This window comes from Oncorhynchus keta, chromosome 29, assembly GCF_023373465.1.
Source record: "Oncorhynchus keta strain PuntledgeMale-10-30-2019 chromosome 29, Oket_V2, whole genome shotgun sequence".
In the NCBI taxonomy this organism is placed as follows: Eukaryota; Metazoa; Chordata; class Actinopteri; order Salmoniformes; family Salmonidae; genus Oncorhynchus; species Oncorhynchus keta.
The window spans coordinates 965,682-977,500 of NC_068449.1; the positions used below are offsets into that span (position 1 = coordinate 965,682).

The 11,819-nt window shown below is 49.2% G+C and overlaps 1 protein-coding gene and 2 long non-coding RNA genes across 5 annotated transcripts in view; 2 read left to right on the top strand and 1 right to left on the bottom strand.

Annotated features, from left to right (window-relative positions):
- Window positions 1–1,477: 1,477 nt before the first annotated feature.
- Window positions 1,478–11,819, bottom strand: part of pcnx1 (pecanex 1) — a 118,196-nt gene continuing 107,854 nt past the window's right edge. The window contains exons 32-36 of the mRNA XM_052485488.1: window positions 10,760–11,034; window positions 8,708–8,892; window positions 5,133–5,542; window positions 4,536–4,676; window positions 1,478–2,133 (exon numbers count right to left, since the gene is read on the bottom strand). Of these exons, the coding sequence (XP_052341448.1) occupies window positions 1,993–2,133; window positions 4,536–4,676; window positions 5,133–5,542; window positions 8,708–8,892; window positions 10,760–11,034 (1,152 nt within the window). The 3' untranslated portion in view covers window positions 1,478–1,992. The remainder of the gene's footprint in view (window positions 2,134–4,535; window positions 4,677–5,132; window positions 5,543–8,707; window positions 8,893–10,759; window positions 11,035–11,819) is intronic.
- Window positions 2,767–4,507, top strand: LOC127913467 (uncharacterized). Of its 3 annotated transcripts, none has more exons than XR_008085638.1 (4): window positions 2,767–2,855; window positions 3,527–3,616; window positions 4,022–4,197; window positions 4,322–4,504. It is a non-coding gene; the product is annotated as an uncharacterized LOC127913467 (long non-coding RNA). The 3 variants fall into 3 exon arrangements; XR_008085639.1 differs by having other exon boundaries at window positions 2,771–2,855; window positions 4,254–4,507; XR_008085640.1 differs by having other exon boundaries at window positions 2,771–2,855; window positions 4,022–4,175; window positions 4,254–4,507.
- Window positions 5,872–6,759, top strand: LOC127913468 (uncharacterized). Its single transcript, XR_008085641.1, has 3 exons — window positions 5,872–6,050; window positions 6,297–6,331; window positions 6,635–6,759. It is a non-coding gene; the product is annotated as an uncharacterized LOC127913468 (long non-coding RNA).

An 11,819-nucleotide genomic window follows, 5' to 3' on the forward strand; every position in this document is an offset into this window, starting at 1 on the left:
TATTCAAATTAAACGTTTGATTTGATATTGTTACCCATCTACCAATCACTGCCATTTATTTTTAATTTTTAAACGGGGCTTTTGAAAAGCTCCCTGGTCTTTGTAGTTGAATCTGTGAAGAGGGACATTAGAAATATTGTATGGGGGGGGGGGGGTTAGTCATTCAGAAATAATGTCAACGCCTATTTTATCACACAGAGTCCATGTCGCTTATTACGTATGTTAAGTCACATTTTACTCCTGAACTAATTTACGCCTAAACAAAAAGAGGCTGAATACTATTTTAGTTATCAAATTAGTTTTAAATCTTTAAAATGTTTGCATTCCACTTTGACAGACTACACATGAGTTGACTAATTAAAAAATACATTTGAATCCCACTTTTTGTAACACAATAAAAAAATGGGAAGAAATCCCAAAAGGGGGGTATGAATACTTTTGCAAGTTACTGTAGATGTGTGGACTGTAGATGTGTAGACTGTAGATGTGTAGACTGTAGATGTGTAGACTGTAGATGTGTAGACTGTAGATGTGTGGACTGTAGATGTGTGGACTGTAGATGTGTGGACTGTAGATGTGTGGACTGTAGATGTGTGGACTGTAGATGTGTGGACTGTAGATGTGTAGACTGTAGATGTGTAGACTGTAGATGTGTGGACTGTAGATGTGTAGACTGTAGATGTGTAGACTGTAGATGTGTAGACTGTAGATGTGTAGACTGTAGATGTGTGGACTGTAGATGTGTGGACTGTAGATGTGTGGACTGTAGATGTGTGGACTGTAGATGTGTGGACTGTAGATGTGTGGACTGTAGATGTGTGGACTGTAGATGTGTGGACTGTAGATGTGTGGACTGTAGATGTGTGGACTGTAGATGTGTGGACTGTAGATGTGTGGACTGTAGATGTGTAGACTGTAGATGTGTAGACTGTAGATGTGTAGACTGTAGATGTGTAGACTGTAGATGTGTAGACTGTAGATGTGTAGACTGTAGATGTGTGGACTGTAGATGTGTGGACTGTAGATGTGTGGACTGTAGATGTGTGGACTGTAGATGTGTGGACTGTAGATGTGTGGACTGTAGATGTGTGGACTGTAGATGTGTGGACTGTAGATGTGTGGACTGTAGATGTGTGGACTGTAGATGTGTGGACTGTAGATGTGTAGACTGTAGATGTGTAGACTGTAGATGTGTGGACTGTAGATGTGTGGACTGTAGATGTGTGGACTGCCATCCGTCTCCTCCACCGCCACTGTAGATCTTTCCCCTCAAACAAATGTCCTGCGGACTCTAGATGTGAAAACTGTCAGATGTGTCAAACTGTAGAGGGGTGTGGACTGTAAATGCGTGAATGAAATGAAACTGTCCCCTTTTAGTTCCATGCGAAGACTTTAGATGGGCGGATTCCCAGATAAATGTGTTCCGGACTGTAGAATGTTGTGCAAATACATTTTCTAGATAAAGGATAAATAGTAGTTTTTTTGTGGACTGTCCGTGCTGCTTTTCTCCTCTGACAATACAACAGCTGATTCAAAAGGGTGTGGCAGATATCCAAGCTCTTTTCCGTTTGTAGGATACACTTGTGCTTCCTCGTCAAAAAGGAGGCTTAGGACAAGGAGGGGAGGACAGTCTTCCGTTCGCCTACTAACGAACTGACACACTCCTCGACCACTCATCGGTTTCCGGGTCACGGAGGAGAGACGACAGAGGACAGAGACGACAGAGGATGGAAGAGAGACGACAGAGAGGACAGAGAGGAGAGTGGACGGAAGAGAGAGGACAGAGGAGAGGACAGAGAGTCAGCAGGCTGGTCTGCTCTTTGGCCTGCAGTAAGGTGAAACCTGACCTCTAACTCGTGACTGGGTTACTCCCAGGAGGACTAGGGTGGAGTCATTAGGGCAGACCGTATTCATCCCAGGTTTCAAAACAAGCATTTCTCTTTCGACCAAGTCCAAGACTATGAAGTTTTATAATCCACCTGAACCAGTGGCTCAGACCTCGGCCCCCAGCTCTATGACCCCAGTCTCTACGATGGGGACCAGTTTATCATCCACCTGAACCAGCAGGATGGTCTTGTCTATATGGGAGCGGCTGGTGAGGTCACGGCTACAAGGCACCCACCGGTGAATCACCTGGAGAGAAGGGTTGGTGACAGAGAGGTGAGTAAGGACAGAGAGAGAGGTGAGTAAGGACATAGAGAGAGAGGTGAGTAAGGACAGAGAGAGAGAGGTGAGTAAGGACAGAGTAGAGGTGAGTGGACAGAGATGTGAGACTGACACAGAGAGAGAGAGAAAGAGAGAGAGCCACTGTAAAGGACAGAGAGAGAGGTGAGTAAAGGACAGAGAGAGAGGTGAGTAAAGACAGAAGAGAGGTGAGTAAGGACAGAGAGAGGTGAGTAAGGAAAGAGAGAGGTGAGTAAGGACAGAGAAAGTGGAGAAAAGGACAGAGAGAATGAGTAAGGACAGAGAGAGAGGTGAGTAAGGACAGAGAGACAGACAGACAGAGAGACAGAGAGACAGAGAGGTGGATTAAAGATAAATGAGTAAGGACAGAGAGAGGTGAAAGGACAGAGAGAGAGGTGAGTAAGGACAGAGAAAGGTGACAGGACAGATAAAGGTGAGTAGGACAGAGCATAGGTGAGTAAGGACAGAGAGTTTTTGAGTAAGGACAGAGAGAGCTGAGTAAGGACAGACAGACAGACAGACAGACAGACAGATTCAGACAGACAGACAGACAGACAGACAGACAGGTGATAGGACAGAGCTCTTTTGAGTAAGGACAGAGAGAGAGGTGAGTAAGGACAGAGAGAGAGGTGAGTAAGGACAGAGAGAGAGGTGAGTAAGGACAGAGAGAGGTGAGTAAGGACAGAGAGAGAGGTGAGTAAGGACAGAGAGAGAGTGAGTAAGGACAGACAGACAGACGTGAGTAAGGACAGACAGACAGACAGACAGACAGACAGGAGACAGAGAGACAGAGAGAGGTGAGTAAGGACAGAGGAGAGAGTAAGGACAGAGGATGAGTAAGGACAGAGAGAGAGGTGAGTAAGGACAGAGAGAGGTGAGTAAGGACAGGACAGAGGTGAGTAAGGACAGAGAGAGAGGTCAGCAGGCTGGTCTGGTGAGTTTGGCCAGCAGAGAGAGGTGAGTAAGGACAGACAGACAGACAGAGAGAGGTGAGTTAAAGACAGGAGGAGGTGAGTAAGGACAGAGGGAGAGGTATTCAGGACCCAGAGTTTGAAAGGACAGAGCATTTGAGTAAGGACAGAGAGAGAGGTGAGTAAGGACAGAGAGAGAGGTCCAAGACAGAGAGAGAGGTGAGTAAGGACAGAGAGAGAGGTGAGTAAGGACAGACAGACAGACAGACAGACAGACAGACAGACAGACAGACAGACAGACAGACAGACAGACAGACAGACAGACAGACAGACAGACAGAGGTGAGTAAAGACAGACAGACAGACAGACTGGTGAGTAAAGACAGAGCAGAGAGGTGAGTAAGGACTGGAGAGAGGTGAGTAAGGACAGAGAGGTGAGTAAGGACAGAGAGAGAGGTGAGTAAGGACAGAGAGAGAGGTGAGTAAGGACAGAGAGAGAGGTGAGTAAGGACAGAGAGAGAGGTGAGTAAGGACAGAGAGACAGAGACAGAGGTGAGTAAGGACAGAGAGAGAGAGGTGAGTAAGGACAGAGAGACAGAGAGACAGAGACAGAGAGACAGAGAGACAGAGACAGAGAGGTGAGTAAGGACAGAGAGAGAGGTGAGTAAGGACAGAGAGAGAGGTGAGTAAGGACAGAGAGAGACAGTAAGGACAGAGATAGAGGTGAGTAAGGACAGAGATAGAGGTGAGTAAGACAGAGAGAGGTGAGTAAGGACAGAGAGAGAGGTGAGTAAGGACAGAGAGACAGTAAGGACAGAGAGAGAGGTGAGTAAGGACAGAGAGAGAGAGAGACAGACAGACAGACAGAGAGACAGAGAGACAGACAGAGAGACAGAGAGACAGAGAGACAGAGAGACAGAGAGAGAGGTGAGTAAGGACAGAGAGAGAGGTGAGTAAGGACAGAGAGAGAGGTGAGTAAGGACAGAGAGAGAGGTGAGTAAGGACAGAGAGAGAGGTGAGTAAGGACAGAGAGAGAGGTGAGTAAGGACAGAGAGAGAGGTGAGTAAGGACAGAGAGAGAGGTGAGTAAGGACAGAGAGAGAGGTGAGTAAGAACAGAGAGAGAGGTAAGTAAGAACAGAGAGACAGAGAGAGAGAGAGGTGAGTAAGAACAGAGAGACAGAGACAGAGAGAGAGGTGAGTAAGGACATAGAGACAGAGAGAGAGAGGTGAGTAAGGACAGAGAGAGAGGTGTATAAGAACAGAAAGTCATTCCTTGATATGCATGAATACATTTAATATAATATTGAAAACATGAATATATTCAAGTTAAAAATAAATAAAAAATTCTAGAAGTGATAAATGTAAAACTGAGATGTGTACTACTTGTAGTAATATGAAGCAATGTTAAACGTGACCTCGCGGAGGAAGTAGAGAACCTACATGTCCCTCCATGCCCTCCAGGGGGCTCCAGTCCCTCCAGCAGCTGCGTCCTGCCCTCAGCCTCACCGTCTCGTCAGGCCACTGCAGCTCCTTCCTCTTCGACAGGTTAATGATCTCCAGCACCTGGCTCACATCCACGATCTGGTGGGAGAAGTGTCACGATCCGCAACATCAAATAACATTAGAAAATGGTTTTAGGGGGGAGGGGGGAGGTTATCAACTCCAGTCCTCGAGACCCCAACCCCCACCTCACATTAGGTACACATGTTAACTGTGGCCCTGGACAAGCACACCTCATTCAACTAATCAAGGGCTTGAGGATTAGTTGACAAGTTGCATCTGGTGTGCTTCTCCCCGGGGGCCACGGTTAAAATGTGTACCGTTTAGGGGTCCTGCAGGAATGGATGTGAGAAACGCCATCTGAACTAAAGTATCCATTTCAAAATGGCGTACAAATGTTTCTTTACCCTGAAAGCAGTCAATGGAAAAGAAACCAGAACTCATTTTGTAATTTAGGTAAACTGTCCCTTATAACGCCTCTGAGAGAAACGGCATTTCTATTCGAAGCGTTTTACGTTTTTTTTTCTCCTGACTGACCTGCACTCTGTAGGAGATGTCGTCTCGCCGCACGGCGGTCAGAGCCGGGACGTGTTGGTCCAGCGGGTCCACCACGGCGCCACTACCCAGCCCGTCGTTACCCAGCAGGCCTACCAGGGTGTGTCTCTTACAGGGCGGGATACTGTGGGAGGAGAGCGAGGCAGAGGGGCCGGCGGGGTCCGAGGACGACCCGGAGCCCAGGCGAAGCTGTAGGGAGGTGGGGAGGGTACGGTGGGACAGTTGGCTGGTAGAGTAGCGCCGGCAGGGCTCCAGGCCAGTGGCTGAGGTACGGAGAGACGAGTGGCGACTGCTGTTATAGCGGTACGATGAAGACTGGCTGGTTACGGAGGCTCGGGCTGGAGAGTGGTGCACAAGGCCAGACTGGACCGACTGGGAGCTCTGACTGGTCCCTGTGTGGAGAGGAGAGATACAGGTTAGTTGGTGTCTGTGTGGAGAGATACAGGTTAGTTGGTGTCTGTTTGGAGAGGAGAGATACAGGTTAGTTGGTGTCTGTGTGGAGAGGAGAGATACAGGTTAGTTGGTGTCTGTGTGGAGAGGAGAGATACAGGTTAGTTGGTGTCTGTGTGGAGAGGAGAGATACAGGTTAGTTGGTGTCTGTGTGGAGAGGAGAGATACAGGTTAGTTGGTGTCTGTTTGGAGAGGAGAGATACAGGTTAGTTGGTGTCTGTGTGGAGAGGAGAGATACAGGTTAGTTGGTGTCTGTGTAGAGAGGAGAGATACAGGTTAGTTGGTGTCTGTTTGGAGAGGAGAGATACAGGTTAGTTGGTGTCTGTGTGGAGAGGAGAGATACAGGTTAGTTGGTGTCTGTGTAGAGAGGAGAGATACAGGTTAGTTGGTGTCTGTTTGGAGAGGAGAGATACAGGTTAGTTGGTGTCTGTGTAGAGAGGAGAGATACAGGTTAGTTGGTGTCTGTTTGGAGAGGAGAGATACAGGTTAGTTGGTGTCTGTGTGGAGAGGAGAGATACAGGTTAGTTGGTGTCTGTGTGGAGAGGAGAGATACAGGTTAGTTGGTGTCTGTTTGGAGAGGAGAGATACAGGTTAGTTGGTGTCTGTTTGGAGAGGAGAGATACAGGTTAGTTGGTGTCTGTGTGGAGAGGAGAGATACAGGTTAGTTGGTGTCTGTGTAGAGAGAGGGAGATACAGGTTAGTTGGTGTCTGTGTAGAGAGGAGAGATACAGGTTAGTTGGTGTCTGTGTAGAGAGGAGAGATACAGGTTAGTTGGTGTCTGTAGAGAGGAGAGATACAGGTTAGTTGGTGTCTGTGTAGAGAGGAGAGATACAGGTTAGTTGGTGTCTGTGTGGAGAGGAGAGATACAGGTTAGTTGGTGTCTGTGTAGAGAGGAGAGATACAGGTTAGTTGGTGCCTGTTTGGAGAGATACAGGTTAGTTGGTGTCTGTTTGGAGAGGAGAGATACAGGTTAGTTGGTGCCTGTGTGGAGAGATACAGGTTAGTTGGTGTCTGTGTGGAGAGGAGAGATACAGGTTAGTTGGTGTCTGTGTAGAGAGGAGAGATACAGGTTAGTTGGTGTCTGTTTGGAGAGGAGAGATACAGGTTAGTTGGTGTCTGTGTGGAGAGGAGAGATACAGGTTAGCTGGTGCCTGTTTGGAGAGGAGAGATACAGGTTAGTTGGTGCCTGTGTGGAGAGATACAGGTTAGTTGGTGTCTGTGTGGAGAGGAGAGATACAGGTTAGTTGGTGTCTGTTTGGAGAGAAACAGGTTAGTTGGTGTCTGTGTAGAGAGGAGAGATACAGGTTAGTTGGTGTCTGTTTGGAGAGGAGAGATACAGGTTAGTTGGTGTCTGTGTGGAGAGGAGAGATACAGGTTAGTTGGTGTCTGTGTGGAGAGGAGAGATACAGGTTAGTTGGTGTCTGTGTAGAGAGGAGAGATACAGGTTAGTTGGTGTCTGTTTGGAGAGATACAGGTTAGTTGGTGCCTGTTTGGAGATACAGGTTAGTTGGTGTCTGTGTGGAGAGGAGAGATACAGGTTAGTTGGTGTCTGTGTGGAGAGATACAGGTTAGTTGGTCCCTGTGTGGAGAGGAGAGATACAGGTTAGTTGGTCCCTGTGTGGAGAGGAGAGATACAGGTTAGTTGGTGTCTGTGTAGAGAGGAGAGATACAGGTTAGTTGGTGTCTGTGTGGAGAGGAGAGATACAGGTTAGTTGGTGTCTGTGTAGAGAGGAGAGATACAGGTTAGTTGGTGTCTGTTTGGAGAGGAGAGATACAGGTTAGTTGGTGCCTGTTTGGAGAGGAGAGATACAGGTTAGTTGGTGCCTGTTTGGAGAGGAGAGATACAGGTTAGTTGGTGTCTGTGTGGAGAGGAGAGATACAGGTTAGTTGGTGTCTGTTTGGAGAGGAGAGATACAGGTTAGTTGGTGCCTGTTTGGAGAGGAGAGATACAGGTTAGTTGGTGCCTGTTTGGAGAGGAGAGATACAGGTTAGTTGGTGTCTGTGTGGAGAGGAGAGATACAGGTTAGTTGGTGTCTGTGTGGAGAGGAGAGATACAGGTTAGTTGGTGCCTGTGTGGAGAGGAGAGATACAGGTTAGTTGGTGTCTGTGTGGAGAGATACAGGTTAGTTGGTGTCTGTGTGGAGAGGAGAGATACAGGTTAGTTGGTGTCTGTGTGGAGAGGAGAGATACAGGTTAGTTGGTGTCTGTGTAGAGAGGAGAGATACAGGTTAGTTGGTGTCTGTTTGGAGAGGAGAGATACAGGTTAGTTGGTGTCTGTTTGGAGAGGAGAGATACAGGTTAGTTGGTGTCTGTGTGGAGAGGAGAGATACAGGTTAGTTGGTGTCTGTGTGGAGAGGAGAGATACAGGTTAGTTGGTGTCTGTGTGGAGAGGAGAGATACAGGTTAGTTGGTGTCTGTGTGGAGAGGAGAGATACAGGTTAGTTGGTGTCTGTGTGGAGAGGAGAGATACAGGTTAGTTGGTGTCTGTGTAGAGAGGAGAGATACAGGTTAGTTGGTGTCTGTTTGGAGAGGAGAGATACAGGTTAGTTGGTGTCTGTGTAGAGAGGAGAGATACAGGTTAGTTGGTGTCTGTGTGGAGAGGAGAGATACAGGTTAGTTGGTGTCTGTTTGGAGAGGAGAGATACAGGTTAGTTGGTGTCTGTGTGGAGAGGAGAGATACAGGTTAGTTGGTGCCTGTGTGGAGAGGAGAGATACAGGTTAGTTGGTGCCTGTGTGGAGAGGAGAGATACAGGTTAGTTGGTGTCTGTGTGGAGAGGAGAGATACAGGTTAGTTGGTGTCTGTGTGGAGAGGAGAGATACAGGTTAGTTGGTGTCTGTGTGGAGAGGAGAGATACAGGTTAGTTGGTGTCTGTGTGGAGAGGAGAGATACAGGTTAGTTGGTGCCTGTTTGGAGAGGAGAGATACAGGTTAGTTGGTGTCTGTGTGGAGAGGAGAGAAACAGGTTAGTTGGTGTCTGTGTAGAGAGGAGAGATACAGGTTAGTTGGTGTCTGTGTAGAGAGGAGAGATACAGGTTAGTTGGTGTCTGTGTAGAGAGGAGAGATGGACTCACCCCAGCCCTGGTGTATGTGGTGGTGGTGGTGCTCACTCATATTGTGTGGCTGGTAGGCCAGGGGAGCGGCCGGTCTTGACAGCCCCCCCTGGGACACCGAGCTCTGCTGGGAGTCACCACTCAGCCCTGTCCCATTACCACTGGTGCAGGACAACCCCCCTGCATCAGAATCCTCAATGTTCCCACCACTGTTACAGCCAGCTCCACAGCCCTTACGCAATCTACAGAGAGAGAGGGACGAGAGAGGGGAGGGACGAGAGAGGGTAGAGGGACGAGAGAGCGGAGAGGGACGAGAGAGGGAGAGGGACGAGAGAGCGGAGAGGGACGAGAGAGGGAGAGGGACGAGAGAGGGGAGAGGGACGAGAGAGGGGAGAGGGACGAGAGAGGGGAGAGGGACGAGAGAGGGTAGAGGGACGAGAGAGGGTAGAGGGACGAGAGAGGGTAGAGGGACGAGAGAGGGTAGAGGGACGAGAGAGGGTAGAGGGACGAGAGAGCGGGTAGAGGGACGAGAGAGCGGTAGAGGGACGAGAGAGCGAGGGGAGGGTAGAGGGACGAGAGAGCGAGGGACGAGAGAGAGCGAGGAGAGAGAGGAGAGGGACGAGGGGGAGGGAGAGAGAGAGGGGGAGGGGAGAGAGGGGGGGGACGAGAGAGAGAGGGGGGAGGGACGAGAGAGAGCGAGGGGGGAGGGACGAGAGAGAGCGAGGGGGAGGGACGAGAGAGCGAGGGGGAGGGACGAGAGAGCGAGGGGTGGGACGAGAGAGCGAGGGGGAGGGACGAGAGAGCGAGGGGGGAGGGGAGAGAGCGAGGGGGTGGGACGAGAGAGCGAGGGGGGTGGGACGAGAGAGCGAGGGGGGAGGGACGAGAGAGCGAGGGGGAGGGACGAGAGAGCGAGGGGGAGGGACGAGAGAGCGAGAGGGGAGGGACGAGAGAGCGAGAGGGGAGGGACGAGAGAGCGAGAGGGGAGGGACGAGAGAGCGAGAGGGGAGGGACGAGAGAGAAGGGACGAGAGAGCGAGAGGGGAGGGACGAGAGAGCGAGAGGGGGGGGACGAGAGAGCGAGAGGGGAGGGACGAGAGAGCGAGAGGGGAGGGACGAGAGAGCGAGAGGGGAGGGACGAGAGAGCGAGAGGGGAGGGACGAGAGAGCGAGGGGGAGGGACAAGAGAGCGAGAGGGGAGGGACAGTGTTTTACAGTAACCAGACCAAGACCCCCAAAAGCAAGCAGTGTTCTACAGTAACCAGGCCAAGACCCCCAAAAAGCAAGTAGTATTTTACAGTAACCAGGCCAAGACCACAAAAAGCAAGTAGTATTTTACAGTAACCAGGCCAAGACCCCAAAAAGCAAAAACAGTGTTTTACAGTAACCAGGCCAAGACCCCAAAAAGCAAGCAGTATTTTACAGTAACCAGGCCAAGACCACCAAAAAGCAAGTAGTATTTTACAGTAACCAGGCCAAGACCCCAAAAAGCAAGCAGTATTTTACAGTAACCAGGCCAAGACCCCCAAAAAGCAAGCAGTATTTTACAGTAACCAGGCCAAGACCCCAAAAAGCAAGCAGTATTTTACAGTAACCAGGCCAAGACCCCAAAAAGCAAGCAGTATTTTACAGTAACCAGGCCAAGACCCCAAGAAAGCAAGCAGTATTTTACAGTAACTAGGCCAAGAACCAAAAAGCAAGCAGTATTGTACAGTAATCAGGCCAAGACCCCCAAAAGCAAGCAGTATTTTACAGTAACCAGGCCAAGACCCCAAAAAGCAAGCAGTATTTTACAGTAACCAGGCCAAGACACCAAAAAGCAAGCAGTATTTTACAGTAACCAGGCCAAGACCCCAAGAATGCAAGCAGTATTTTACAGTAACCAGGCCAAGACCCCAAGAAAGCAAGCAGAACCACAGTGGAACGTTATCTCCCTAGAATACATTTTAAAGAGAGGGTCCCAATACTATCTACATTCTCCTGAAGTGTACACTCGTTCACTACTTCCCATCAAAATCAGTGAAGAGAAGTGAACAAGTGCACACTTTAGGAGGGAAGAAAGAAAATTGGAACATACGCAGAATGCTGATTGGTCCTCCCAGGATTTGACCTACCTGTGCCAGGTACTGACGATTAAGTTCCTTATATTGCCAATGCTGATTGGTCCTCCCAGGATGTGACCTAGCTGTGTGTGTGAGTTGCAATAGGACGTAGTCAGGGGCGACACGTAGATGGGGTATCCAATGGGCTGGTCACACGAGGAGTTGATCATGTTGCGTAACGCCTGTTTGGCGTTCTGGATGCTTCCTCGTTCTGGGTTCCTGTTCCGTAAGAACACCAGCTCCTGCTGTTGTCCCGCCCACAACCCACGGACACATTCCTTGTTCACCTGCAAGACGACGATCACACACAATCAATTTAGATACTTCATACGGTTTAAAAAACAAGTTCATTCTTTAGTCCCCCTGCATGTTTCTTTTAGGCACTTCCTCTGATTCAGGCTTCTGATGATGTTGTCCTGGTCTCCCTTCTCTCTCACGGTCTTGATGACCCTAAAGCTGAGGTATCGTCTGTTGAGCACGATGAGCTACTAACCTTGACCCTAAAGCTGAGGTAACGTCTGTTGAGCACGATGAGCTACTAACCTTGACCCTAAAGCTGAGGTAACGTCTGTTGAGCACGATGAGCTACTAACCTTGACCCTAAAGCCGAGGTAACGTCTGTTGAGCACGATGAGCTACTAACCTTGACCCTAAAGCTGAGGTAACGTCTGTTGAGCACGATGAGCTACTAACCTTGACCCTAAAGCTGAGGTAACGTCTGTTGAGCACGATGAGCTACTAACCTTGACCCTAAAGCTGAGGTATCGTCTGTTGAGCACGATGAGCTACTAACCTTGACCCTAAAGCTGAGGTAACGTCTGTTGAGCACGATGAGCTACTAACCTTGACCCTAAAGCTGAGGTATCGTCTGTTGAGCACGATGAGCTACTAACCTTGACCCTAAAGCTGAGGTATCGTCTATTGAGCACGATGAGCTACTAACCTTGATGACCCTAAAGCTGAGGTATTGTCTGTTGAGCACGATGAGCTACTAACCTTGATGACCCTAAAGCTGAGGTATCGTCTGTTGAGCACGATGAGCTACTAACCTTGATGACCCTAAAGCTGAGGT